We start from the raw sequence: 25,713 nt of genomic DNA, 5'->3' as shown, positions 1-25,713 counted from the left end.
GTCCGGGAGGATCCCACATGCCGCGGAGCGGCTGGGCCTGTGAGCCATGGCCGCTGAGCCTGCGCGTCCAGAGCCTGTTGCTCCGCAACGGGAGAGGCTACAACAGTGAGAGGCCCGCGTACCGGAAAAAAAAAAAAAAAAAAAGAATGATGTAAAACAAGTTAATCAGATGTGGCTCCCCATCCCTCTTATAAAGGTCAGACTGGACATCAGGCAGTCCCTTTAAATTCATCTTCTGATTGATTTTCTTCTCATCCTACTCCTTCATGTCCCCAGTTCATCTCAAACAGGGAAAGATAGTAACCCACCTCAAATGGGGGTTTTCTTTGTTATTATTATTACATGATTTTTGTTGTTCAGTGAAAGCTGGATATACTCTTTCATTCACTTTTTCAACAATAATTTTTTTGTTGATCCCCTACAATGCTGTGCTAGAGGCTGGGATACAGAGAAGAATATAATTCATTCTCTACCCTCAAGAATCAATCAGACCGTAACTGAGCAGGACCCTACAGGGCTTTCTTAAGACAGATTCCCCCCCACCCCAATGTCCTCTGCCTGCCTCTTGTCTGTAGAAAAACTTTAGCCAAAGAATAAGTTTAACCAGAGAAGTGAGAAAATGAAAAAACAATCAAGTAAGACAAAATAATATTAGTTGAGTCATTAAACAAACTCAGGAACCTTTAGTTCCTCCTCAAGGGCTATAGGTAATATTCTGAGCCATGTCCTTTGAGCTGTTTTGCAGATACTGAAACCCCCACAGGTGGAAGAAGTTAACTACATGATGACCAGACTAGAAATGACAAAAGCTCCTCCATCTTACACAGTTCTTTTTAAGAACTGGCCTCAAGGAGATGGGAACAAACTGACCCTGGAGTTGAAGATTAGCTGTACTTAAAAAAAACAATCAAGATGACACTGATCAGACCACCACATGGCCAATTTCAAGAGGATTATCAGAGCTAACTGTGCTGTTCTACATGTAGCCCCCTCCCTCTGCTTATACGCCCCTGAAGCTGCCCTTTAAAAACTCTTGCCCCCAGATCGGCAACAGGGAGTTGGTTCTTTGGGACATGAGTCTACCTCCTCCCCAGGATTGCTGGCTTCCTCAATAAGGCTATCTTTCCTTTTACCCAACACTTGTCTCTCAGTATTGGATTCTTGAGCACCCTGAGTTCGGTAACAAGATTAATAGGATTCCAATGCATGAATCACTGATATGAACAGCTTAGATTGGCAGGAAGGTTGGTTATGAAGGTTGGGAATTGGGTGGATGGAAGGACGTAGTTAACAGAGCCAGACTTTGAAGAGCCTTGAACATGACAATAAAAAGTTAGAAGTGGAGATGAGTATGAGTATATTTGAGTCTCTCCCATGTATGAGCATGCAGGAGAGATGATAATGGCATGGACTGTGGTAGAAGTGTAGATAGGAGAGGACAGTTTGAGATATGGCAGTGAAGTGGAATCTGTGAAATGATGACTGATGGTTCAGGAGGGATCTAGGCTGTGTCTTAGGAATCCAGCTTGGCTGAACAAGTGGAGGCCTTTATGAAGCCAGAAAGAAAAATGATTACATTAAAATCCTCAAAAGTGTAGCAGACCCACCCTTTTCTCAGGTTCTACTATTATGGCGTGTTTATCTTCTTCCGACACAAGAACACAGGTAGCAAAAGATGACTTTAACACATTAATAACCAGGTCATTGGAGAGGACATCCAGCTTCTTCACTTGATCACCCGTCACGTTGGTAGAGCCAGCAATTCCATAGCTACAGGGAAGAAAAGATACAAAAATATAAGCCATGACCACCAGAATATGTCAATGCATCTATAAACTCACTCAAAGAGGGCATTTGGTAAGATTTAGAAGAAAGGAAAGGAGACACATGGTTTGGGAGAAATAGAATGAGAAAGGTGGTCATCCATCTGGATTGGCTCCTGGAGGGAAGGAGATATTGTCATTCACCTGTCCAGTGCCTATCATGGTACCCAGCACACCTTTGTGGTTAAATCGATGTTTCTCAAGCTTTTTTTCATTATGGCCCCTAAGGAGGTTTTTTTTTCCCCTAACACACTCCCCCATGAAATTTTAATATTGCAGATAAAGTGTGTATCTGTTTATGCACTGTATGTACATATATTTCACACCCAAAAAGATTGATTTTTTTTCACCTGCCCCAAGAACCAATTTTCACTCCCAAATGCATGAGCTAATGCATAATGAATCAGTTGACAGACACAGCAAGCAAAGAAACCTTCTGGATGGGAAGGAGCCTGAGAGGGAAACTAAGCCAAGGGATCTATGGTTTTATAGCTGATGAGACCCTAAAAGAAAAGAAATATTGACAGATCCCACTACCCCATTTTATAGAGGAGGATGCTCACTCCAAGACACCAATGGGCTTCCCTAAACTGGAGCAGCAGAGCAGAGGTGAGAAGCTCACTTTGACTTCCAAGCCAGGCCTCTCCTAATGGCACCTCACTGCCTCTGGCAGGAGTCCTAGGGGCTGAAGGGATTGGGAAGTCTGGAGTCCTTACTTTATTTTCAAGGTATCTGCAAGTCAGTAATTGTGGAACTTCCAGAATCCAAGTGGCTGGTCCAAAATGGAGCCTAGTTTGTTAGAATGAAGGAAGAGGAGGGTTGTCATAGCCTGGGGTTGAGTAAGAACACTGAAAGGAGGGGAAATGTTTTAGAAGAAGGATGCACTGAACAAAATAAGAGACTGGATGTGGGAAGGGAAAGAGTAGGAGCATTGAAGATACCACAAAACAGCTGAGAATGGGAAAGAAGGGGTACCATGGCACCCTTGGCTGAGATTGCTGGGGGCACTTGCCCAGGGACTGATTGTCATGGCATTCACTGCTCAACTCCTGAAAATGCATTTTCTCTGAACATAACTTGGATGTCTCTTGCTGGACAAAACTGAGCCAACACCAGAAACTCTGAATCCAAACGGTTCGCCTGGCCCGACTCTCCAGGAGGTAACTCCAGTTAGCATCAAGCCCATTCTCCAGTGTTGCCTCTTTCAGCGTCGTTACCTCGCCCACCTGGAAAACAGCGTCTTGTCCCTCCAGCCCTCCTCCCTCTTCTTTTCATCATGTCACTCCTGTTTCATGAGTAGGAGACGAAGGGATCTATCAGACTTGCAGCTGGGTTTTCCCTTCTCTTTCCACATAGTCTCTTTCTCATTTCAATTGTGAGGCCGACACTGATGAAGAAAGAAGGCAGCCGAATTCTGGATGGAACTAGGGCTTGGCAGGGGCCAACAACTCAATGGCCTGCATCTTCCTCAATGGCCCTGCTGGCACCCACTGGCTCTCCTTCCTAGACCGACACTTCCACCATTAAAGTCACTACTAACTTCAGGAGGGTGAATAACGCTGATGGAAAAGAACATGGGCTTCGTGGCAGAGACCTGGCTCAGCCCTCAGCTCTGCAAGTCCCCTGCTCTCTCCGAGTCCTCCTTCTCAATCACGACCATGGAGGGTAATGATGCTTCATGGGGCTGTTGGAGGATTATACACTTATCACACATACACAAAGGGTTTAGCACAGCCCTTCACGCCTCATGTTAAGTCCCTTGTTTGCTCTCTAAAGGAAGCACTCATTAGGGATCTGCAATACTGTGGGAGGGGAGGGGGCTCTCAAGATCCCCCAGGCTTCATCATCTTCGTGTTGGCATGGTTGTTTAATCTGTACTTCCATGAGGATGAGGACAGAGGGTATGTTTTCCCCCACTGTGTCCCAACTTCCAGCACACAGTAGGCCCTCTAGTAATACTTGCTGAAAAGCATCCACTGAAGAGAAGGGAAACCCAAGCCTGAAGGAATAAGTATAGGAGCGGCACCTTGGAGTGTGGAGGAAGCCACTGGCACAGTCCCCAGAGGGACCGGCCTATGGGGACAGTTCCAGGGAGGCCTGGGAGGCTGGGACAGCTGGACAAGGCACTGAGGCAGGCATGGGAAAAGCCTACTTTACACTTTGTTCTGGGTATCTGGCTCAGCGAGATAGGTGAAGAACAGTCAGGCCTCAGTTCCTCTTACTCAAAAGCTTCCTAGAGGCCTGTGTGAGTGATCATTTATTCCACAAATATCTATTGTCCCCACTGTGCTGAGTGCTGGGGTTACAGTGCTGGGCAAGATGGATGAGATCCCTGCCCTCATGGAGCTTATATTCTAGTGAGTGAGGCAAACAAGAAACAAGCAAGTGCTTTTGAACGAATAAGATCATGTTGGATAGTGACGGGTGCTCTAATAAAATGAAACAAGATGCTGGGGGATGGCAGGGCAAGGGGTTTAGATGGTCAAGGAAGGTCTCACTGCAAAGGAGCAGTTCCAGCTGAAGGATACTTTGAATGTTTTTCAAACGAAAATGAAGCTATAACAAAGCCTTAAAAGAGCCCAAATAAGCCAGCCAGTAATGATTCCAAAGAACAGCTCTGGGTCAGTAATTTATCCAAAGGAACAGAGAATTTGTTTTTCACATATTTCCAAATGGGAAGAGCTACTCTGTGCACATTTATATAAGTAACTTTTTTTTTTTTTTTTTTTGCTGTACGCGGGCCTCTCACCGCTGCGGCCCCTCCCGTTGTGGAGCACAGGCTCCAGACGCACAGGCTCAGTGGCCATGGCTCACGGGCCTAGCCGCTCTGCGGCATGTGGGATCTTCCCGGACCTGGGCACGAACCCATGTCCCCTGCATCGGCAGACGGACTCTCAACCACTGCGCCACCAGGGAAGCCCTATATAAGTAACTTTTTAAACCTCAAAGTCTTTTTCCCATGTGGTGGGCTACAAGAGGTTACAGTCAGCGTCAGGGCAGCTGGGTTGTCCAGCCAAGACCACCAGCCAGGTTCCTCACTGCTGTTCCAGGGTTCTGAGGTGGATCCTGCCCTTGGGTCACAGAGGGTGGCACCACCTGTCCACGGGGAGTCGGAAGGGGCCATATAACGGCTGCAGGATGAACACTGTAGGGGACACTCACCACACCAGAACTGAAATGGCCATCTTCATGGCCAAACTATGCAGACCACTGGATGGCTCCGCCTCCCTGCCTGGTTGGGTGGTCACCCCTCCTTCTTCCTCATTACTCCCATGGAGGGTCCCTCCTCTGTTCTAACCAGAAGGACCTTTCCCCATCTATCCTCCAGTTGCTTGTGAAGCATAAAAAACATGGAGATAGATGATTCTGGGACCCTCAGACTCAAAATTCAGGCACTTTATAACTCTTCTAGGTCATCTTCTGGGAGGGTTTCCCTTGGTGAGACCTTGTGTTAGGAAAGTCTTCGAGAAGGCCCAGGAAAGTAATTCTAAGGTAGAAACAGGATTCAGGGGAATGAATTCCCAGCTTGCCATGTCAATAGTGACAATATCTGAGTCTATACCCAATCACCTCAGATTCTGTACGTTGCACCTTAGCGCAGGAAGTTAGCCATGACACGAGGAGTTTCTCACACAGCCCTGTGTCATCCCGCCCAGGGATGATGAGGCAGGACTAGGCAAACGCTCAGTCAGGCTTCTCCCAAGATGCCTCCAGAAGGGAAGCAAGACCCCCAAGGGAACACATTCCATGGATCAATGAAAAGCCGGAAGCAGGAAAGGCTTCTACAACTTTGACAGAAGAAAAAAGCCCTAAGAAAATCCTCAAGGAACTAATTAGCCGAAGAGCACATAGTTTATTTTCTTCCTAAGTTTTCAGAAAATCCCTTAGAAACAATACTCTTCTGCATTCTGATCAGCCATCATTCCATCAAAGGCCCCAAAGGATGGAAGAAGAGCCTTTACTGTATAACCCGATGGGCACGCGCAGGAGCAGTGGGGAAAAGGCAGCATCATCATCAGGCCCTTTCCTCCATGGGCTGGGACTCTAGACCCCGGGGTTAAAATCCCAGCTCTGTCACATGTTAACCAACCCTGTGCAAATCTCTTAGCTTCTCTGATCTTTGGTAAAATGGGAATTTAGTGTATCTATGTCACAGTATGTAGAGAGGGGGAGTAAATGAGTTGACATAGGTAAAGGGCTTAGAACAGAGACTGGCACCAAGGTAGTGAACAAGAAATGGTATCATTCTCTTCCATCCCTAACTCCCCGCAGCAGTAATACAACCATGCTGAGAAGCAAGGTGGGTCCCGACAAGAACACAGCACCAGGGACCTGGGTTCAAATTCTGCCTTTCCTCTTACTGATTATATGACTTCCATCAGGTTGTCTCAGCTCCCTGATTGTTTCCAGGCTTTGTAAGGGTGAGGGCTAACCCACGTGATGCACCTGATTCATAGCGGACAATGGCAGCCATCATTGTTCTTAATGGAGCCCACAGATTGGTTGTACAGGTTGGTTGATGAAGGGGAGGGGAAATGACTTCTAAACCAGTTTTTCAGGCAGCTTCTGGGAAGACAGGCAATGCGGAACAGTGTCACAGGTAACTAAGTGACAAGAAAAGAAAGTGGTCAAAGTTCACATTTGACTGAAGTCTCCCTGGGAATATTATTTCATTTGAGATGCTTATGATATGTCACTTCAATTTTATTCATATTAGTTGGCCATGCAGCCCAAGTTGTTCAGGGTAGCACAGCATCCTGTGGTTTATGCCCCTGTGACTGTTTGTTTTTCAACCCCCAGAGACACAAAATTTCTCTTTCTGGAGTTTGGGGAGAAAAATCAATTTGAGAAGCTGCTGTCTGTAATATCTCTTCTTTTTGTTTTGTTTTTTTTTCTGGCCACAACACAGGGCGAGTATTGTAATATCTCCTCTTATGCTTACTATAAAAACCTCACTGAAAATTTGAAACAGCTGTTAAGTCATTTTAATTCATATGATGGGAAACTCTTTAGAAGGATAGGTTAATTTGGCCAGTATTTTTAAATCCTTAGATATTTGGACTAAATATTAGCATGGTTTTTCAAATTTGCATACGGTTTCTACAGCCATTTCACAGCCATAAGTCTGTAATTAATGATGGTCAGGGGAAAGGCTCCTTTAACATTTCTGAAGCAGATCGCTAGACGCAAGGACCGGAGCCAGGGCCACACTTAGGGAAGAACTTTCGATGACTTCCTTGATTTGCTAACTAACTAGACCTTTTCCTTCTGATGTCAGCATGGCAGTGTAAAGCAGGCCACCCTTTAGATAGCATGCAGGAGAGCCAAGTGGAAGAGCTCATTTTTAGAAGAAAAAGGGAGGCAGATTATTATTTAATCCTTATCACTGAAGTTGAAGGTAACATGACTTGTTACTGATTGATTCTGAAGTAAATGACCAACCATTCACCCACCCCAGAACATCCAAAGGTCGGATGAGAAATACAGGCCACCCTCGGTATCCTGGGTTCTGCATCTGCGAATTTCCCCCCGGAAGTTAGTTGAATCCGAGATCACGCAGGGCGGACTGTACTCAGCCATTTTACCTAAAGGACTTAAGCATTCGCGATTTTGGTACCTGTTGGGTGTTCTGGAACCGATCCCTGGTGGATACCTAGGGACGACTATACATTGAAGAAGAGGTGTCAACCAGAGCAGCTTCAAAGGCCACAAGTCCCAAGGTTCGCTTGAGTTCATGCCAGCCCCAGGTGAGCAAATAGGATGGTATGTGGCTGGCTCTGCTTTTGGTGTGGAAAGGAAGTTACAATTCCTTTTTGGTAACATGGAGATGATAATTCAAGAATATAAGATACATATGATAAAATTTCCAGAAGTTTAAGATTGTAAACTCTGCAAACTTGAAGATAAGCTCAAGTATGTGTTAACTGACCTGTAATTCCAAAATTAAAACTGAAGTTATTTATTATTTTCTTCCACCAAACAACAGAAGTGACCTCATATTTATAAGAAAGTTTTCCCGATGTCACGTGAGCATGATGGGAAGTTTCCGGTAACCAATCTGAGGGAGCAAAGTCATCTTAATATATAATATTCTAGCCTGGAATATATCCCTGTTGAAACGCATGTGGGCAACTACTAAGGAATGAAAAGCAGGATATAGGCTATCTGTTTTCTAGAAACAAAAAGCTTCAACCTAGGAAAACAATGATGACAGTATCAACTGAATGAACTCAGTTCCTCCGCATACAACTCTTTGAGGATTAAAAAAAAAGTTGTCTCCATCTTACAGGTGGGGAAGCTGAGGCTCAGAGATGTTACGTCAATTGCCTAAATCCTCACAGAAGTTAAATAGCAGAGGCAGGAATTTGAGCCCAGCTCCACCTCTCTCCAAAATGTGCTCTTAGGGCTTCCCTGGTGGCGCAGTGGTTGAGAGTCCACCTGCCGATGCAGGGGACACGGGTTCGTGCCCCGGTCCGGGAAGATCCCACATGCCGCGGAGCGGCTGGGCCCGTGAGCCATGGCCGCTGAGCCTGCGCGTCCGGAGCCTGTGCTCCGCAACGGGAGAGGCCACAACAGTGAGAGGCCCGCGTACCGCAAAAAAAAGAAAAAAACAAAATCTGTACCTCTCCCCTTTGCTTATCCCCCCAAATATAAAGTATTCACCCTTGCCATTTGATGTTCCCCCAATGCACCCACAATTTAACAGCCGCAAATGCCCCACCACTACATTACTTGAAGTAGTCCAGGCTTCAGTCAAACTGAATGAACAACTTTTCCAGCAACATCTTCCTACTTTGTACATTTCCTCACACAATGGCCCAGCCTAAAATGCTCTCCAGCCATCAAGCCCATGACCATCTCTTCCTGACCATTGCAAACGCCTGTGTTGATACTGCACAGTCCTCTGCATCCAAATCATATTTTTGGTACCTCTAGGAAAGCGTCTTTCAGATCTCTATTGTTTTATAATTCTATACTTGTACTGTTTTCCCTACAGCATAAGCTCTGTATCATTCTCATCTCTCAGTCTCTTCCAGAACTAAAGAGACAGAGAGAGAGAGAGAGAGAGAGAGAGAGCTCTCCAGGCTCTACGTTTAAACTCCTGATGTGTCCCTAATGAGGAGTCATGGCTGAGCTCCATGAACTGTTTCCGCAAGGCTCCTGCAATCTGCAATCATCTTGTCCCTCTGGCTAGATGCCCTTCTAGGGCAAGTCATCAGCACTACCAAGTTATTTGCAGGCATGCTGGCCTTTTCATCCAGGATATCGAAGTCATGAGTGTAATCTGGAGGCCTAGGTTAAGATGTTGTCTTATTGCCCCCTGCTCAACTACATGTGATACTGAGACAGTCAAACTTATTTTCCCACAGGAGTACTTAACGTCCTCCTCTGTCAGCCACCCCCATGGCCATGCATCAACACCCATTTCACAGGTACAATGCTGTTTGAAATAGTCAAAGACCAGTGGCATGTCCAAACATATGGGAGATGTCAAATAGCTCATGACATGTCCATGCAGTGGAACACAATGCAGCAATTAAAAAGGAGGAGGTGGATTTACATGCCCTAACATTGAAGGATGTTGGATATATATATTGTTGAATAATGAAAGCAAACTGCAGAAGAATACATTAAGTGTGATTCCATTCTGTTTGCTATTTACAAAGAGTCATATGGAAATATGTATCCATGTATAAATTTATATTAATATAAAGAAGTATCTAGTATAACTGACTCACTTTGCTGTATACCCAAAAACACAACACTGTAAATCAACTATACTCCAATTTTTAAAAAAAGACATAAAAAAAAGAAGTATCTAGTAAAATAACCAGTAAATTATGAATAGTGGATACCCCAGGGAATGGGTAGAGGTGGGTTTCACTTTTCCCGTTGTGTTCTTCTGAGTGGTTTGAATGTTTGTTGAGTGCAACTTATTAAGGAATTTATAATGATAGCAACAACAATATTTTTTAACCTGGTATTTACAGGTACCTAGTGTAAAAATATACATAATTTATATAGCCAACATTAGCACCCTTTGTCCAGGTCCCACTATCAAAATCCCACTACCTAAGGTCCCACTATCTGACATTACTTAAAAGGTGGGAAAGATGCACCTCAAAGCAGATCTTGTGTTTCGGAGTCTCTTTGGGGTTGTGAAAGGTGCTGACACATTTTAAAATAATACAAGAAATGACAAGCACTCTTTTTGAAGAAGCTCCCTGGTTTTCAAAGGCAGATAAAGCTGTTAGGACACTTTTACTTACTGTAAATTAAATTTGAAGTAAGATTTTAATTGAGTGTGTTTCCTAAAGCACAGCCTCCTTAGAAATGTATTAAGAGGGACCATAGGTGAAATAGTAATGGAATCACCACCTTCCTAACGTACTGTCCCAATCGGTCTCCCAGCAAGTGCCATCCCTGCTTGACATCTGAAAATAAATGTGATGATACACTCCTTCCTTAACAGTTAGCTCGGATAGGTTCGGAGTTTGGGATTGACGTGTACACACTGCTATATTTAAAATAGATAGCCAACAAGGACCTACTGCACAGAGAACTCTGCTCAATACTCTGTAATAACCTAAATGGGAAAAGAATTTGAAAAAGAATAGATACATGTATAACTGACTCACTTTGCTGTACACCTGAAACTATTACAACACTGTTAATCAACTATACTCCAATATAAAATAAAAATTAAAAAAAAAAAAAAAAAGAGTTAGCTCTACCAAGCCATACTGTGGGACCAAAGGCAAAGAGCTGACCAGAAAAGGAAACTAGGTTACAGGGGTTATACTTTTTCAGATAAGCTAAGAGCACTGTGCACAATGTTTAAGGTGTTCCTAAGTGTGGGAAGTATTAGGAAGAAGTGTGGGCAATCTGAAAACCCAGGCACCCTTCAGCTATACTGAGGACCAGTCTAAACATAAAATGCTCGTGCACACCAGAATAAATCAAAGGGCACTTGTGTTACTTACAACAAGCCACACAAGAAGGTACTCTCTGAATCCCCATGTCCTATGATTGCTTTGCTAAACACAATGTGATCTGCGGACCAGCAGTCTCAGCACCACCTACCACAGAAGAACGTCTTAGAAATACAGCATCTCAAGCCCCACTCCAGACCTCCTGCCGCCCTGTGCACACCAGCACTGCCGCCCCTGAAAGCTCTGGACAGAGGGCCTCCTCGCAGTGGGGGTTCCACTCACTGCTCCTAACAGGACTTGTCTAGGGTCAAGGAGATACTGAATTAGAAACCTGCCTTGGGACCCCAATTCCAAAGGGAGTGAAGGAGGTCAAAGAAAAGAAAGGGAAAGGAAGGCACCTGGGCCAGCACTTGCCTGTTTGAGGATAGGATGGGTATGGCAGTCAGGCCAGGTGCCCACCTGGCCAGCCAATTTCATCAGGAGGAAGCCAGAGGGGTGCTAAGGCAGGCTGCTCAGCCCAGGGGAGCAGGCTGCAGGATGGATGCAGCTGTGGACTGTGAGACAGGCCCCCAGGTGGGAAGCTTAATGGAAGGGGGAACTAGGCTTGAGTGCGGCTTGAGCTTCTGCAGAGGGGCAGAGAGAGAGGGAGGGAGGGAGGGAGAGGGAGAGAGAGTCCCAGATGTCAGACAGAGAGACTGACAGCAGGGGCAGAGGATCAGACATCGGACTGCTCGGCAGATTCCCTGCCAGAGAAAGAGGACGCGGCCAAGGTGAGGGGTCCGGGGGTACAGAGGCCTGACTCACAGGTGCGCGATGCCCGCCTTGCGCACAGCGGTGGAGATGGCTTTGACCGCGGTGCAGAGCGAATTGAGCAGTTGGGTCATCTCGCCCGTGCCGCGGGCCTTCCTGCCCTCCTCCATGACGAAGCGGGTCAGGGTGACGATATTGGTGTCGAAGGCCGCCTGGTCCGTCATGCTGTGGCCGGGCTGCTGAGCGCTGGGCGGCAGGTGCAGGCCGCGGGACGCGGTGGGACGCGGCAGGACGCGGCTGGAGCGCAGACCGACGGAGGGTCAGCACCGCTCGGAGTGGGCCCGGTCCCAGCGGGGTGTCCCGCGGAGCCTATAGGCGCGGGTCACCGCCCTCCGCCCACAGGAACACCTCCGCGCCCCGGCCCCGCCCCTCCAACTGCAGCCCCGCCCACTCCGCCCTCCACCCCCACCCCCCGTCCGGGATCCTTGTCCAGTCTCAGTTCCTCCAACAGCGGAGCTGTCCGCTCCCCCGCGGCCCACCGCCACCTCCGGTTCCTCCGCTGTCGCCGCGCCACGCTTCCTCAAAGCACGGCCACTGGCGTGGGCCACCTACATGGTCTTTTTCAGTCCCCACAACGACCCTGCCACAGAGTTGCAATCATGATTTTCCCCCCAAGATATAAAACGTAAGTTGGGAAGGGTAAGTGTGGTGCTCAGTGCAGCGCTGCAGCCCAGCTGCTCCCGGGTTCCGGCAGGAGGCTCTAACCACTGCGGTTCCCTCCCCCACCGTGGCCACCTGCCATCTGCTCCCTGCCCTCTGTCCACCCCTGCTTGGCCTGTCACCTGGCTCTTCTGACCAACTTCAGGAGATGTGGATTCCCTTGTTCCTTACCTGTCTGATGGCCCGGCTTTGGTTCCTTAATTCAGGCCTCTTCTCAAGATTCCTGTAATTTGAGAGCTGTTGGGGACCTTCCTTTCCAACAACTGCATTTTGTAGAGAAAACAGTCACAGACACAGGAAAGTGTCTCCTGGATACCACACTGAGGACAGGGGCTCCGAGGCCACATCTTGACTGCTTTGTAGGCACATTGCTGCAGTCCTAAGGCAGTTCATACACTGATTCATAGAACATTTATTGAGCACTTACTGTTAGTGAGACAGTGCTTTGAGAACTATCCCCTGTCTCCTTGTCACAAGTAACAAATGCTTCTGTTTAATCAAAGTACTTGGTGTGGGGACTTCCCTGGTGGCATAGTGGATAAGACTCCATGCTCCCAGTGCAGGGAGCCTGGGTTCCATCCCTGGTCAGGGAACTAGATCCCACATGCATGCCGCAACTAAGAGTTCTCATGCCGCACTCAAGACCCAGTGCAACTATATATATATATTTTTTTTTTTTTTCTAAGTACTTGGTGTGTTCATTGGCTAAGCACCCCAAAAGATGGACCCATTGAGTCCAGTACAATTTCTGGCAACTCTGGTAGGACGTGTGCCCTGACCAGGGACAAGGGGAGCCGGCCACACTGGAGTGAAGTAGACTTATTCGCTTCTGGTATTGGTCAGATCATCCGGGTTCTCTTGGTCAAACATTGTTCTTCTGGGCATCAATTGGTTCAGAGACTGCTCGCCCCCTGGATCTCTGTGGGCAAAGTGGTCACGCGAACGACTCTGTTCAGTGTTCAGTGCTAGTGTTATCGAGTCCAAGCTCGCTCTGCTCGCCTAATGACAGGCCAGTGAATCGGAGAAGAACTGTTGAGGCAGGGAATACGACTTTATTTGGAAAGATGGCAGACTAGTGTCGCTGAAAAACCGTCTTATCGGAGTTTGGATGCCAGTTTCTTTTATAGCACAGAGAAGGGGAGGAGATGGGGAAGTAAAGTAAAAAGGCCATAAGTTTTGCAAATATCCCCTAAAATGGCCAGCCTCAGGGAGGGGATGTGTTAATTTCCTCTTTCTTGCAGCCATCCACAGGTGGGCGGGGTCAGATTGTCTCCCTGTGAGCTGAACAGAGGCACTTTAGTTTAACATTCAGGCAGAGGGGCAGGGTTCCCTGAGGCAGGCCATTATGTATGATTATAATAACAAAAACAACGAAAAGCAAAGGTTAAAGTCAAAGAAACAGATCGAACATGGAATCTGATTGATTTAGCTCTTCCATGTTACATCAGCAGACTTCAGAGGGTGTGTAGAATTCAGGACCGGTGCTATAATAGGTGGGGGTATCAGGATAGCCTCACTTTTGATGAAAGCAGAATTTGAGAAACACACAGCTGGGCTTGGGTATTTGATTTCACCCTGGGTTTGAGTCCAGGGGTTCTGATTTTTATAACTGGGAGGTTGCATTCCTGCCGGTAAGCAACCGCAGGTCTCTGTGAGTGGGAACTCCATTCCTACTATTCTGGAAGGTTGCATTCCTTCCTGTGGGAAACTAGAGACCTCTGGGTTTAGAAGCCACCTTTTCTGTGACTGGAGGGGGGCGAGGGTTGAGTTCCTTTTTAATAAGAAACAAGAGACCTCTGGGTGCAGGGAACACAGGTGTGAACAGGGTCCCTGAAATCACTCTTCCAGATGGCAGAAACTGACTGCCAAACTTGGGTCTGATTATCTCATATGTTTAAAAAAAATTAGTTGAGGGCTTCCCTGGTGGCGCATGGTTGAGAGTCCGCCTGCCGATGCAGGGGACACGGGTTCGTGCCCCGGTCTGGGGAGATCCCACATGCCGTGGAGCGGCTGGGCCCGTGAGCCATGGCCACTGAGCCTGCGCGTCTGGAGCCTGTGCTCCGCAACGGGAGAGGCCACAGCAGTGAGAGGCCCGCGTACCGAAAAAAAAAAAAAATTGGGGCCTGTGTTTTATGTCTTTTTAATCTCATTTTTCTTGAAATTCATTTTTATTGTATTCTACAGAAGCAATGACCCATGATGGATTGGGAATGTTTTTTAAAACCAGTCTTTCACCACAAATAGTTTGAGAAGCACCACTGAGGATGGCAGAGGACCTTCAAAGTTTTATGACAAATGACATGTGACAAGATTCTACTTTTCCTAGATGTAACGCTTGGGGTAGATTGAAGTGGAGAGAAAATTGAGAAAGAGACACCAAGTGGGAGGCTCCCAGGACCGTCTGGGTGGGAGCCAATAAAGGCCAGTGGGAGCAGAGATCAATATTCTGTTATAACCTAAATGGGAAAAGAATTTGAAAAAGAATAGATACATGTATCTGTATAACTGAATCACTTTACTGTACACCTGAAACTAAAACAACATTGTTAATCAACTACACTCCAACATAAAATAAACATTTAAATGATGAAGTCATAAAAAAATTTAAAAGACAAAACCAAAAACAAACCACTCACAAGATTATCACCTGGAGATTCTTTTAACTAATGGAAAGTATTTCACTCTGTGAGTATACCAAAACACTTCTCACTAGACTCTTACTGATGATATCCATTGAATTGTTTCTGTTTTTAAAAATAATAATGGGGACTTCCCTGGTGGCACAGCAGTTAAGAATCCACCTGTCAAAGCAGGGGACACAGGTTCGATCCCTGGTCCAGGAAGATCCCACATGCCACGGAGCAACTAAGCCCACGAGCCAAAACTACTGAGCCCATGCACCGCAACTACTGAAGCCCCTGCACTCTAGGGCCCGCGTGGTGCAACTACTTAAGCCCGTGCGCCTACAGCCCATGCTCCACAACAAGAGGAGCCACTGCAATGAGAAGCTCACGCACCGCAATGAAGAGTAGCCCCTGCTCACCGCAACTGGAGAAAGCCCGTCCACAGCAACAAAGACGCAATGCAGACAAAAAAAAAAAAAGTGATAATAATAATAATAATGTATGATGCAGTGATGTATATTCATGTACACCAAGTGTTGCCCTTATATCCAAATCTTTCCTTTTAATAAATTCTTCCAAGTGTAATTTCTCAAGAAAAAAAAGAAATAAATAAAAAAAGAAAAAGGGCATAATGGAACATCCATGGGCTGGGTTTCTTGAATGTGTCTTCACTGCCTATGACAGTGATTAATCCCTATGACAACCTCCTGAGGTTCTTAGCTCCATTTTCATAAAGCTTAGACAGGTTTACTCTCCTGCCCAATGCCATACAGTAATAAGTAGCTGAGTGGGGATTTGAACCCAAGCACTAAACATACTGCTTCTGTACCATGGGATGAGACTAAGAAGGAAAACACCCAGATTCCAGGACCAGCTCTGCTAGAAACCAGCTTATCTTATGAATGTCACTTAATCTCTTTGGGCCAAGCTTCCTTACTTGTAAAATAAGGAAGTGAAACTAAACGTTTTTGCAAGATTCCTTCCTTCCTTTACATTCTTTGACTCTGAGTAATAATAATAGGTAATGTTTGTTGAGTTCTTATTAAATGCCTAGCATTGTGCTAAGTGTGGTTTTAAACAAATTATATCATTTGATCCCACACACCCTTATGAATAAATGCAGCTATGATTCCACTTTGACAAATGAGGAAACTGTGGTTTGGAGACATTAAGTAGCCCTCCCCAGGTCACACAGCTAAGCAGCAGGGTTAGCAGGTTCTAACTCAGAGAAGCTGCCTCAGGAGTCTACTTCTTAGCCTGTGTGGCTTCCAAGATCTCCGTAGCCCAGTTCCCTCCTGCCTCAAGCCTGGGCCACTTGCCTGAAACAGCTCACCCCTCTCCGTGAGCTCACTTGTCCCTGGTAATTCTTGGCCACCAGACAGGTCTCTGAGGCCCAGCTCCCCGGAGCTGGGTCAGCTCCCCTTCTGTGGGCCTTCACTGCCCTTTGGACCTCCTCCATCATCTACTTATTCCAGTGCTCGGTACCTTTGCTGCCCCCCACACTGGGCTACAAGCTCCAAGGAGGGCAGGAACTGCCCTTGCTGCCCCAGGACATAGAACAATGCATCGTACTGTAAAAGGGTAATGTTTTTACTTAGAGCTGCACTCGCTGAGGAGATATCGGAACGGAATGCTGCTTCACCTCAACTCGTTCTAACTGGTTGAAGAGACCCAGGATGCTAGACCCATAGTAGAACTCACTGAAGACCCTTTTGTGACCAATGAACAAGGGATTTTTTCTAAGCCATCCTATCCAGGGTACATGCTGTCAATCCTCAATTAGCATAGCTACCACGAAACCTATTTTTTCTAATTCCTAAAACAAAAAAACCTGAGTTTTCTCCTCCCAGAAGAAAAGTGAGTGAATTCCTTCACTTGCCTGACAAGTAAATAAATTCAGCATTATTAGTAGTAGTAGTAGTATAGTTATGTATGTATGGCTCTCTCTGATGGTCATTGTACTATTCTTTGACAGCACATAGTAAGTACAATAAATATTTGTTGAGTGTCATAAATACAAATAACTGTTGCATCAGGTGAGGAATGATATGCACATGGATTCCTCAGGAACCAGGGAGAAGGCAGAATCACTTCTCCATGAGGTAATTGGGGAAGCGTTCACAGAGGAAGTGAGGGGTGAACTTGGGTTTGGTAGTCATCCTCTACTCTTTCCTAATCTACCAGCCTCTTTGTTCCAGACTTCCTTTTCCAGCAGAGATCCCACAAGGCATCATTTCATTGACATTCTTGGCAATATTCTCAACTCCTTGCCCTCCTGTGTTTTCATCACCTCCGCCAGGATAAACCCAGCTATTTGCTCTCTCCACTGATCACTCCACTGGAGAAAGTCATACCAACTGGCTCACCATAGATTCATAAAGCCATACTTTGCCCTCAACACTGTTGGACATTTCTCCAATCAATTCACCCACCTATTCTCAAACCTCCAGCCCCTCACCTCCAACTTTATTGGTGAAATAAAAGCTTTAGATAGGAGCTCTTCAACTTCTGCCTAAGTGAGAAATCTAACTACATCTGCCTCTAATCTGAACCTCCTAAAACCAATCCTGCATCTGAGCCTTGGAGCCCATCTGTTTGCTGTCTCAGCAAACCCTGCCCCACTGTTGACTGTCTGCTTCTTGTTCATTCAACTACCTCCTCTCAAATGGATCTGTCTTATTATCTTATTGTGTTCAAATCCTTCATATCTTAAAAGGAAAACAAACAAAATCCTTCCCTTGCCCCCCCCTTACTCCTCTCCAGCTACCATTTCACAGTCAAGATTCTTGAGAAAATGTAAAAAGGGTCAACGACTGTAAAAACTTGCTCCATTTTCACAGCCTATTGTGGGTTAGCTTCGAACCCGATTTGCCCATTGAATAAACCCTCGCCAGGGTCACTGATGACTTCCACGTTGCTAAACTCAGCATACATTTTCAGTTCTCTTCTTGACTTCTCAGGAACATTAGACATTGTCGACTGTTCCCTTTTTCTTGCAACACTCTCTTGGTTCCTTTGTCACACGCCCTCCTGCTTTGTCTTCTACCCCTCTGGAGCTCTTCATGGACCCTCTGGGTAGTAGTCTCCCAAGGCCAGCCCGTGGCTTTAATTACCATCTGTTTTCTAATGGCTACTAAACTCCCATCTCTATCCCAGATCTCCCCTTGGAGCTCCAGATTCCTACGTTCAGTTGCTTCATATTTTCAAAAAGACCCCATTTTTTCTTTTTAGAGAAGTTTTAGGTTCACAACAAAATTGAGAGGAAGGTATAGAGATTTCCCATACACCCTCTGCCCCACACATGCACGGCCACCCCATTATCAACGTCACTCACTAGAGTGGTATATGTGTTACCAAGGATGAACCTACATTGACACATCATCACTCAAAATCCATAGTTCAGGGCTTCCCTGGTGGCGCAGTGGTTGAGAGTCCGCCTGCCGATGCAGGGGACGCGGGTTCGTGCCCTGGTCCGGGAGGATCCCACATGCCGTGGAGCGGCTAGGCCCGTGAGCCATGGCCGCTGAGCCTGTGCGTCCGGGGCCTGTGCTCCGTGACAGAAGAGGCCACAGCAGTGAGAGGCCCGCGTACCGCAAAAACAAAGAACAAAAATCAAAAAAAACTCCATAGTTCACATTAAGGTTCACTCTTGGTGTTGTACATTCTATGGGTCTGGACAAATGTATAATGACATATATTCATGATTATATTATACAGAATGTTCTCATTACCCTAAAAATCCTCTGTTTTGCCTATTTATTCCTCCCCACCACCTTGCCACTGGCAACCACTGATCTTTTTACTGTCTCTATAGTCTTGCCCATTCCCCAAATGTCATAGTTCGAATTTTACACAACGTGGCTTTTTCAGATTAGCTTTTTTCACTTAATAATATTCATTCAAGTTTCCTCATGTCTTTTCATGGCTTGATAGCTCTTTCCTTTTTAGTGCTGAATAATATCCCTTTGTCTGAAAGAACCACAGTTCATTCAGCCATTCACCTACTGAAGGACATCTTGGTTGCTTCCAAGTTTGGGCAGTAATGAACAAAACTGCTATAAACATCCTCTTGCAGGTTTTTTTGTGGACATAACTTTTCAACTCCTTTAAGTAAATACCAAGGACCATGATTGCTGGTTTGTATGGTAAGTGTATGTTAGTTTTGTAAGAAACCACCAAACTGCCTTCCAGAGAGGCTGTACCATTTTGCATTCCCACCAGCAATGTATGAGAGTTCCTGTTGTTTCACATCCTGAAGAGAGAGGCAGAGGCTAGAGTGATGCAGCCAGAAGCCAAGGAACACCTGGAACCCCCAGAAGTGGTAAGTGTCAAGGAGGGTTTCTCCCCTCCAACCATCAAAGGAAATACAGCTCTGACAACCCCATGATTTCAGATTTAGCCTCCAGAAATGTGCAGGAATACATTTCTGTTGTTTTAAGTCACCCAATTTGTGGTACTTTGCTATGGCAGCCATAGGGAACTAATACAGGGACAATTCAAATCCCCTGATCGAATTCCTTCATTTTACAGATGAGAAAAATAATATCTTAGCAAGTAGGAAATGTTTCCACACAGCTGATCACATTCAATAATCATCACAACTCTCCAAGATAGCGGTTGTTGTGCAAGAGGAGGGAACTGAAAGCAGTTCAATGATTCGCCTGATAACAAGCAGCTAAGCACTGGAGCAGCATGTGGATTCTTCCTGCAAGGTCCGTACTCTTCCCACCAGTTCTCTCTGCCTGTGTCTCAGAGGGGTCCAACGACATATCCACACCACACACGCTGATGAGAAACAGTCTAAAATAGAGGACTTTTTTCCCTCCTATTTCTGCTCCAGGTACAACAGGCTGCATCTCAAAACTGTCGAACCATCAAGAGACTGGTTCTGCGGGATGACCTCAGAGCTCATAACCTAGATCCTTGGGCTAAATAAAAATTGATGTCTCCAAACAACAGGGGTCACAAGCTGCAAGTTACTTGAATGAATTGTATGGGCTGTTCATTTCTTTCTGAAATATGCTTTAAGATTCTCCAGACACTCAGAAAGTCAAGATAATCAACAGCTCTCCGAGGCCAAGCAGGTTTGGGGGACCCCCCATTCCAGTCTGTCTTATAAAATATTTACGTGCTGCAAGGGGCACTACATCAAAGTCCCAATGGTTCTAATGGTAATGAGTGAACAATTCTGTTGAGCAAATAATCAAAGAACAATAACAATTGTTCTTGTGATAAAGCCCCCCAGTTTGCAATTACTTAGCAGTTTAAAGTCACTTCCTTTGGGGAATTTTGCCTCTGAGAAAGGCTGAGGCTCTCATTCAGAGGCCAGTTAAATTAGGAGCAACACATTAGCTGGGGAGTCTTAATTCATTTGGGGTTATCTGCAGCTTTGATTATAATTCAGATACAGCCAGAGCCATCCTTTGGAACATTTTCTTGCCTCAGCGGGCACTGCAGGTGATTGGGTCCCTGGGAGATGCCACCAGCCAAGTGACCCAAGGCTGCTGTGTTACCAGATTCTACTCTAAACCCATTCTCCCTGCTGCTATGGGAGAGTCACAGGAAGTGAGAACCCTTAATAAGATCTGTAAAAACAGCTTTGTTGAGGTATAATTAACAGATAATAAAATGCATACCTTTAAATTAGATAAGCTTTGACATGTGTATATACCTGTGGAAATAACCTCACAATCAAAATAATAAACATATCATCGCTACCTCAAATTTCCTCATGCCCTTTACAATCTACCCCCCCAAACTACTCCCCAGCGCCAGTCCCGCCCCCCACCTGCACACGTGAGAACACACACATATTCAGGCAACCACTGGTCTGCTTTTCATTGTTATAGATTAATTAGTTTGTATTTTCTAAGATTTCATGTAAATGGAATCATACAATATGCACTCTTGTTTTATTTTTTCGCACAGCATAATTATTTTGAGATTCATCTACGTTGTTGCTAGCATCAATAATCTCTTTTTATCGCTAAGTAGCATTCCGTTGTACAGATATACCACAATCTAGCTCTTCAGCTGTTGAGAAATGTGGGCTGTTCCCAGTTTGGGGCTGTTACAAATAAAGCTGCTGCAAATATTTGTGTGTACATATGCTTTCACGGCTCTTGGGAAAATACCTATGGGTGGAATGGCTGGATCATATGGTAAGCATACAGTTAATTTTTCAGAAATCGCCAAAAAGTTTTCCAAAGCCATTGTACCATTTTGTACCCATCAGAAATGTATGAAAGTTACATTGATCTACCTCCTCACCAACACTTGGTATGGTTGGTTAGTAATTTTAATTTTAGCCATTCTAACAGGTTATATGGGTATTTTTAAAATTAATTTAATTTAATTTATTTTATTTTTGGCTGCATTGGGTCTTCGTTGCTGCGCATGGGCTTTTTCTCTAGTTGCAGTGAGGGGTCTACTCTGTTGTGGTGCGCAGGCTTCTCATTGCGGTAGCTTCTCTTGTTGCAGAGCACGGGCTCTATGTGCATGGGTTTCAGTAGTTGTGGCACGGGGGCTCAGTAGTTGTGGCTTGAGGGCTCTAGAGCGCAGGCTCAGTAGCTCACAGTAGTTGTGGCGCACGGGTTTAGTTGCTCCATGGCATGTGGGATCTTCCCAGACCAGGGCTCGAAACTGTGTTCCCTGCATTGGCAGGTGGATTTTTAACCACTATGCCACCAGGGATGCCCTGTATGGGTATCTTATTGTAATTTTAACTTGCATTTCTGTAATGGCAATGATATTGAGCATCTTTTCATATGCTTATTTGCCAACCGTATGTCTTTCTCAATGAAGTTTCTGTTCAAATCTTTTGCCCATTTTAAAAATCGGGTTGATTGTTTTTATCACTGAGTTTTGAAAATTCTTTAAGTATTCCGCATACAAGCCTTCTATCAAATATATGATTTGCAAATACTTTCTACCAGGTTGTGGTTTGTCTTTTCATTCTCTTAACAGTGTCTTTTGAAGAGCTGAAGTTTTTAATTTTGATGAAGTCCTATTATCAAGTTTATGTGTTATGGATTGTATTTTGCTGTCATATCTAAAAAAAACTTTGACTAGCCCAATATCACAAAATTATCTTCCAAGTTTTCTTCTAGAAGTTTTACATCTTTAGGTTTATCTTTAGGCCTATGATACATTTTGAATTAATTTTTATATGTGGTGCAAGGCATGGATCCAAGTTCAATTTTTTGCCTATGGATACCCAATTTTTCAGCACCATCCTTTCTCCACTGAATTGCCTTTGCACCTTTGTGAAAAATTGGTTGTCCATGTATGTGTGCATCTAATTTCTGGACTCCCTATTCTGTTCCATTGATCGATTTGTCTGTCTTATACCAATACCATATATTTTGATTTTTGTAGCTTTAAAATAAGTCTTGAAATCAGGTAGTGTTAATTGACCAACTTTGTTCTTTTTAAAAGTTGCTTTGGCTATTTTAGCTTCCTGCAATTCCATATGACTTTTAGAGTCAGCTTGTCAATTCTTACAAAATCCTGCAAGAATTTTGGTAGGCATTTTGACCCGTGATTATAGCATAACTCTCAATTCATTTAGATATTGTTTCATTTCTCTCAGCAATGTTTTGTATTTTTTGAGTGTACCTGTCTTGCTCATCCTTTGTCAGATTTTATCCTCAGCATTTCATAATTTTTGACGCTATAGTAAATAGCATTTTAAAAAATTTCAACCTCTAATGGTTTATTGTTAGTAAAAAAAAAAGAAACTGGGGTTTTATATTAAGCTTGTTATTGATCAATATATATTGTTGGTCTCACCACCTTGCTATTTTGTCCAGATTTTCCCCAGGTGTTTCAGGTGGAAGGATACACCTAGTCCCTGCTACTCCCTATTGGCTTGGAAGTCCCACCACTCTCTTTGAAAATCCCTAATTAGAACATGGATTCCTTCCTTCTCCTACATGACTGTATCCCTTTCTGTTCATAACACCTGACTGCCTTTTTAGTATATTATTATTATTACAATTATCATTATTAAACTTTAAAATGCATTCTAATTTCTCACTTGCTGAATTACTGCCTAGAGCCAGGGCAGATGGCAGGCAGCTGAGAAGGAATTTTTAGACCAAGAATGAGGCTTGATTTTCTACTGTTTTAATTCTCCTCTTACTGAAAATTCCTATAGGGTAGTTTTTCTCAAATTCTGAATCAACAGAGGAGTATATTTTTAAAATATAGATTCTCAACACACCCTTTCTCCCACCCAGTCAATCAGAATCCTGGAAATCTGTAGTGTGTTTCAAGCCACTATACGGGAGCTTCTAATGTGTACCAAAATTTAGATGCCTCCATTATAGAGAATTCTTGTGGACCACCCAGCTCAGCACTTGGAAAATTATTAAGTTGTAAAACTTCTCTCCTCGGTATTCTTGTTCTTTGTTTTTTCTCTATACAGGTTCTTAGGTTTCTCAGTTCTCTCCTAGCAAAGCAGACTTCTGCAAATTGCTTTCGAGTGTTGTTTTAGGGATATCATGTTGGCGTGCTTTCTCACACTTCCTTCCGAAAGAAATTACACAGTCAACAGCCCCTCCTGCCTAGGAGGGCCTGTGACCCTGCCTCCCACCCACCCAGCCGCAGTTTATTGGTTCAGGGTGCATATAACTAAAAGTCAGCCTCGGGCTGACTTAAGTAAACTGAGCAGTGGCTGTAGCTATGGTCTCCTGCAAGAGCAGTGTCAAAGCTGGGACAGTGCAATTCCTGTGCTGTCTGCGAAAGGTCCAGAAGAAGGTAATCCATAGAGACAGAAATCAGATTAGTGGTTGCCAGGGGCTATGGGGAGAAGGGATGGGGACTGCTTAGGGTTACAGGATCTCTTACGGGTGATAAAAATGTTTTGGAACTTGACAGGGGAGATTGCACAACATCATGAATGCACTAAATACTACTAAATTGTTTACTTAAAAATTTCCACAAAAAGCAGGGAGGGCTTCCCTGGTGACGCAGTGGTTAAGAATCCACCTGCCAATGCAGGGGACACTGGTTCGATCCCTGGTCCGGGAAGATCCCACATGCCGTGGAGCAACTAAGCCTGTGCACCACAACTACTGAGCCTGTGTGCCACAACTACTGAAGCCCATGTGCCTAGACCCCGTGCTCTGCAACAAGAGAAGCCACTGCAATGAGAAGCCTGCGCACTGCCACAAAGAGCAGCCCCCGCTCGCTGCAACCAGAGAAAGCCCGTGCGCAGCAAAGAAGACCCAACTCAGCCAAAAATAAAATAAATAAAGTAAATACATTTATATTTTTTAAAAAGAACAAAAGGCAAGGAAGTGGGTGCTTGAATGAATGTGAGGCCCTGAGAGCTCCCAGTGTGGGGTCCTAGGGCACACACCCTTCACATCAGGAAGGGGCTGGGGAGGGGACTCCAGCATCACTAAGCAGTTCTGTGTTGTCCCCTCTGCAGGCAGGGTGGAGGGTAGGAGAGGGAGTCTCAGAATTTGCCTGGATGAGAGCAGTGGGGACGACAGGGTCTGAAGCAAAAGAGGCCAGGTGTTGGCGCTTACCTTCCAGAGGTATGAGGGGAGGGTTTCCATGATTACTGTAAGAACCAGCAGTGCCAGAGGGACAGCCGAAGGGCTTGATTTGAGGGGGGCTGTGCAGATGGGGTTGCCATATATACATAACAAAATAGATCATAAAACACCAAAACCCAACAAGTTCCTTGGAAATTTGGAATAACTCTCAGGTACTCAGACTTTGTTCGGGGAAGCTGGGCGCACTGGGTTGTGTTTTGTCATATGTTGATGTGGTTGCCCTGCTGAGCCCATCAGCTCCTGGCACAGTTGTGAGGGGGCAGCGGGGAGGTCTCTCCTGAAGATGAATCCATGTCTAGGATTGAATATTGGGTGGAGAGGCAATCCTCTGACAGGAGGCAGAAAGTTAAATGCTGAGCTCCAGGCAGATTGGAGACGGAAATCCTCTATCTGTGTCTTCTTTTCCTTGGTCTGGATTTTGAGAAGTTAGTCCAGTTGTCAGCACTCCTGGATGACAGGGGGTATGGCCCCAGCCATGTGGTGACAGGCCAGCAGCTAGGCCCAGAAACTTCCCCGTGAGGCAGAAGTCCTAAATGTGGGTGTATATCAGAATCCCATGGAAGTTTCAAAATATTATACCTGCTCCGGGGTCCTACCCCCACAAAAGTTCTATTTCAGAAGGTGGAGGAGGGGAAGGGCAGGTGGAAATCAGATTTTCAAACATCAGTCCAGGTGATTTTAAGGCACGTTCTTAAAGAGCAACTGCTTTAAGGAATCCTATCATGCCAGGGAAGGTGAGTGAGATGCAGACCAGAATGAACAGAGTCCTGGGTGGTGAAGAGGCACCGATGTAGAGCCATAATAAGGGTTTGGATGTTATCCCATTTGCAAGGAGAAGGCTCTGGAGCATTATAAATGGCGAGTAGCAGGATCTGATTCACACTTCAAAAATTAAGACCTCAGAGCTATTAAAATACCATGATACTCAAGGGGTATTCTTATCCACTTGTGAAAGAAGGTCAAATTATAAGCTCTTAGGGTCACTCAGGGTAACTTCCTTTCATATCTCCACCACCTTCTGAGCTTTATCTTAAAGTAAGTGTGAGTTAGTCATTCCAACATTTTACAGTGAATTATAAGGCCATACGGTTGGCAAAGGCCTCAAGAGAGCATTTAGTCCAACCTGCAGGCTTCCTGGGAGGTCTATACCTAAATCATCTCAGAGAGAGAAAATCTAAATTACATGTCAGTGCTGACCCAGAAGACCAGCTTCCCTCCCGTCTTCCCTGGTGTGAGGAAAACACTCATCACCACTCTGATGAGAGGTTTGAAAATAATTCTGGTTGTTCTAAAGAAA

General features: G+C 45.1%; 1 protein-coding gene across 1 annotated transcript in view; it reads right to left on the bottom strand.

Annotated features, from left to right (window-relative positions):
* Positions 1–11,855, bottom strand: part of FBP1 (fructose-bisphosphatase 1) — a 25,563-nt gene extending 13,708 nt beyond the window's left edge. The window contains exons 1-2 of the mRNA XM_029202519.1: positions 11,561–11,855; positions 1,608–1,770 (exon numbers count right to left, since the gene is read on the bottom strand). Coding sequence (XP_029058352.1) covers positions 1,608–1,770; positions 11,561–11,730 — 333 coding nt within the window. The 5' untranslated portion in view covers positions 11,731–11,855. The remainder of the gene's footprint in view (positions 1–1,607; positions 1,771–11,560) is intronic.
* Between the last annotated feature and the right edge of the window lie 13,858 nt (positions 11,856–25,713).

Source organism: Monodon monoceros, unplaced genomic scaffold (genome assembly GCF_005190385.1).
Source record: "Monodon monoceros isolate NGI ecotype Baffin Bay Population unplaced genomic scaffold, NGI_Narwhal_1 Super_Scaffold_5, whole genome shotgun sequence".
Classification (NCBI taxonomy): Eukaryota; Metazoa; Chordata; class Mammalia; order Artiodactyla; family Monodontidae; genus Monodon; species Monodon monoceros.
This window is presented reverse-complemented; position numbering and strand designations above follow the sequence as displayed.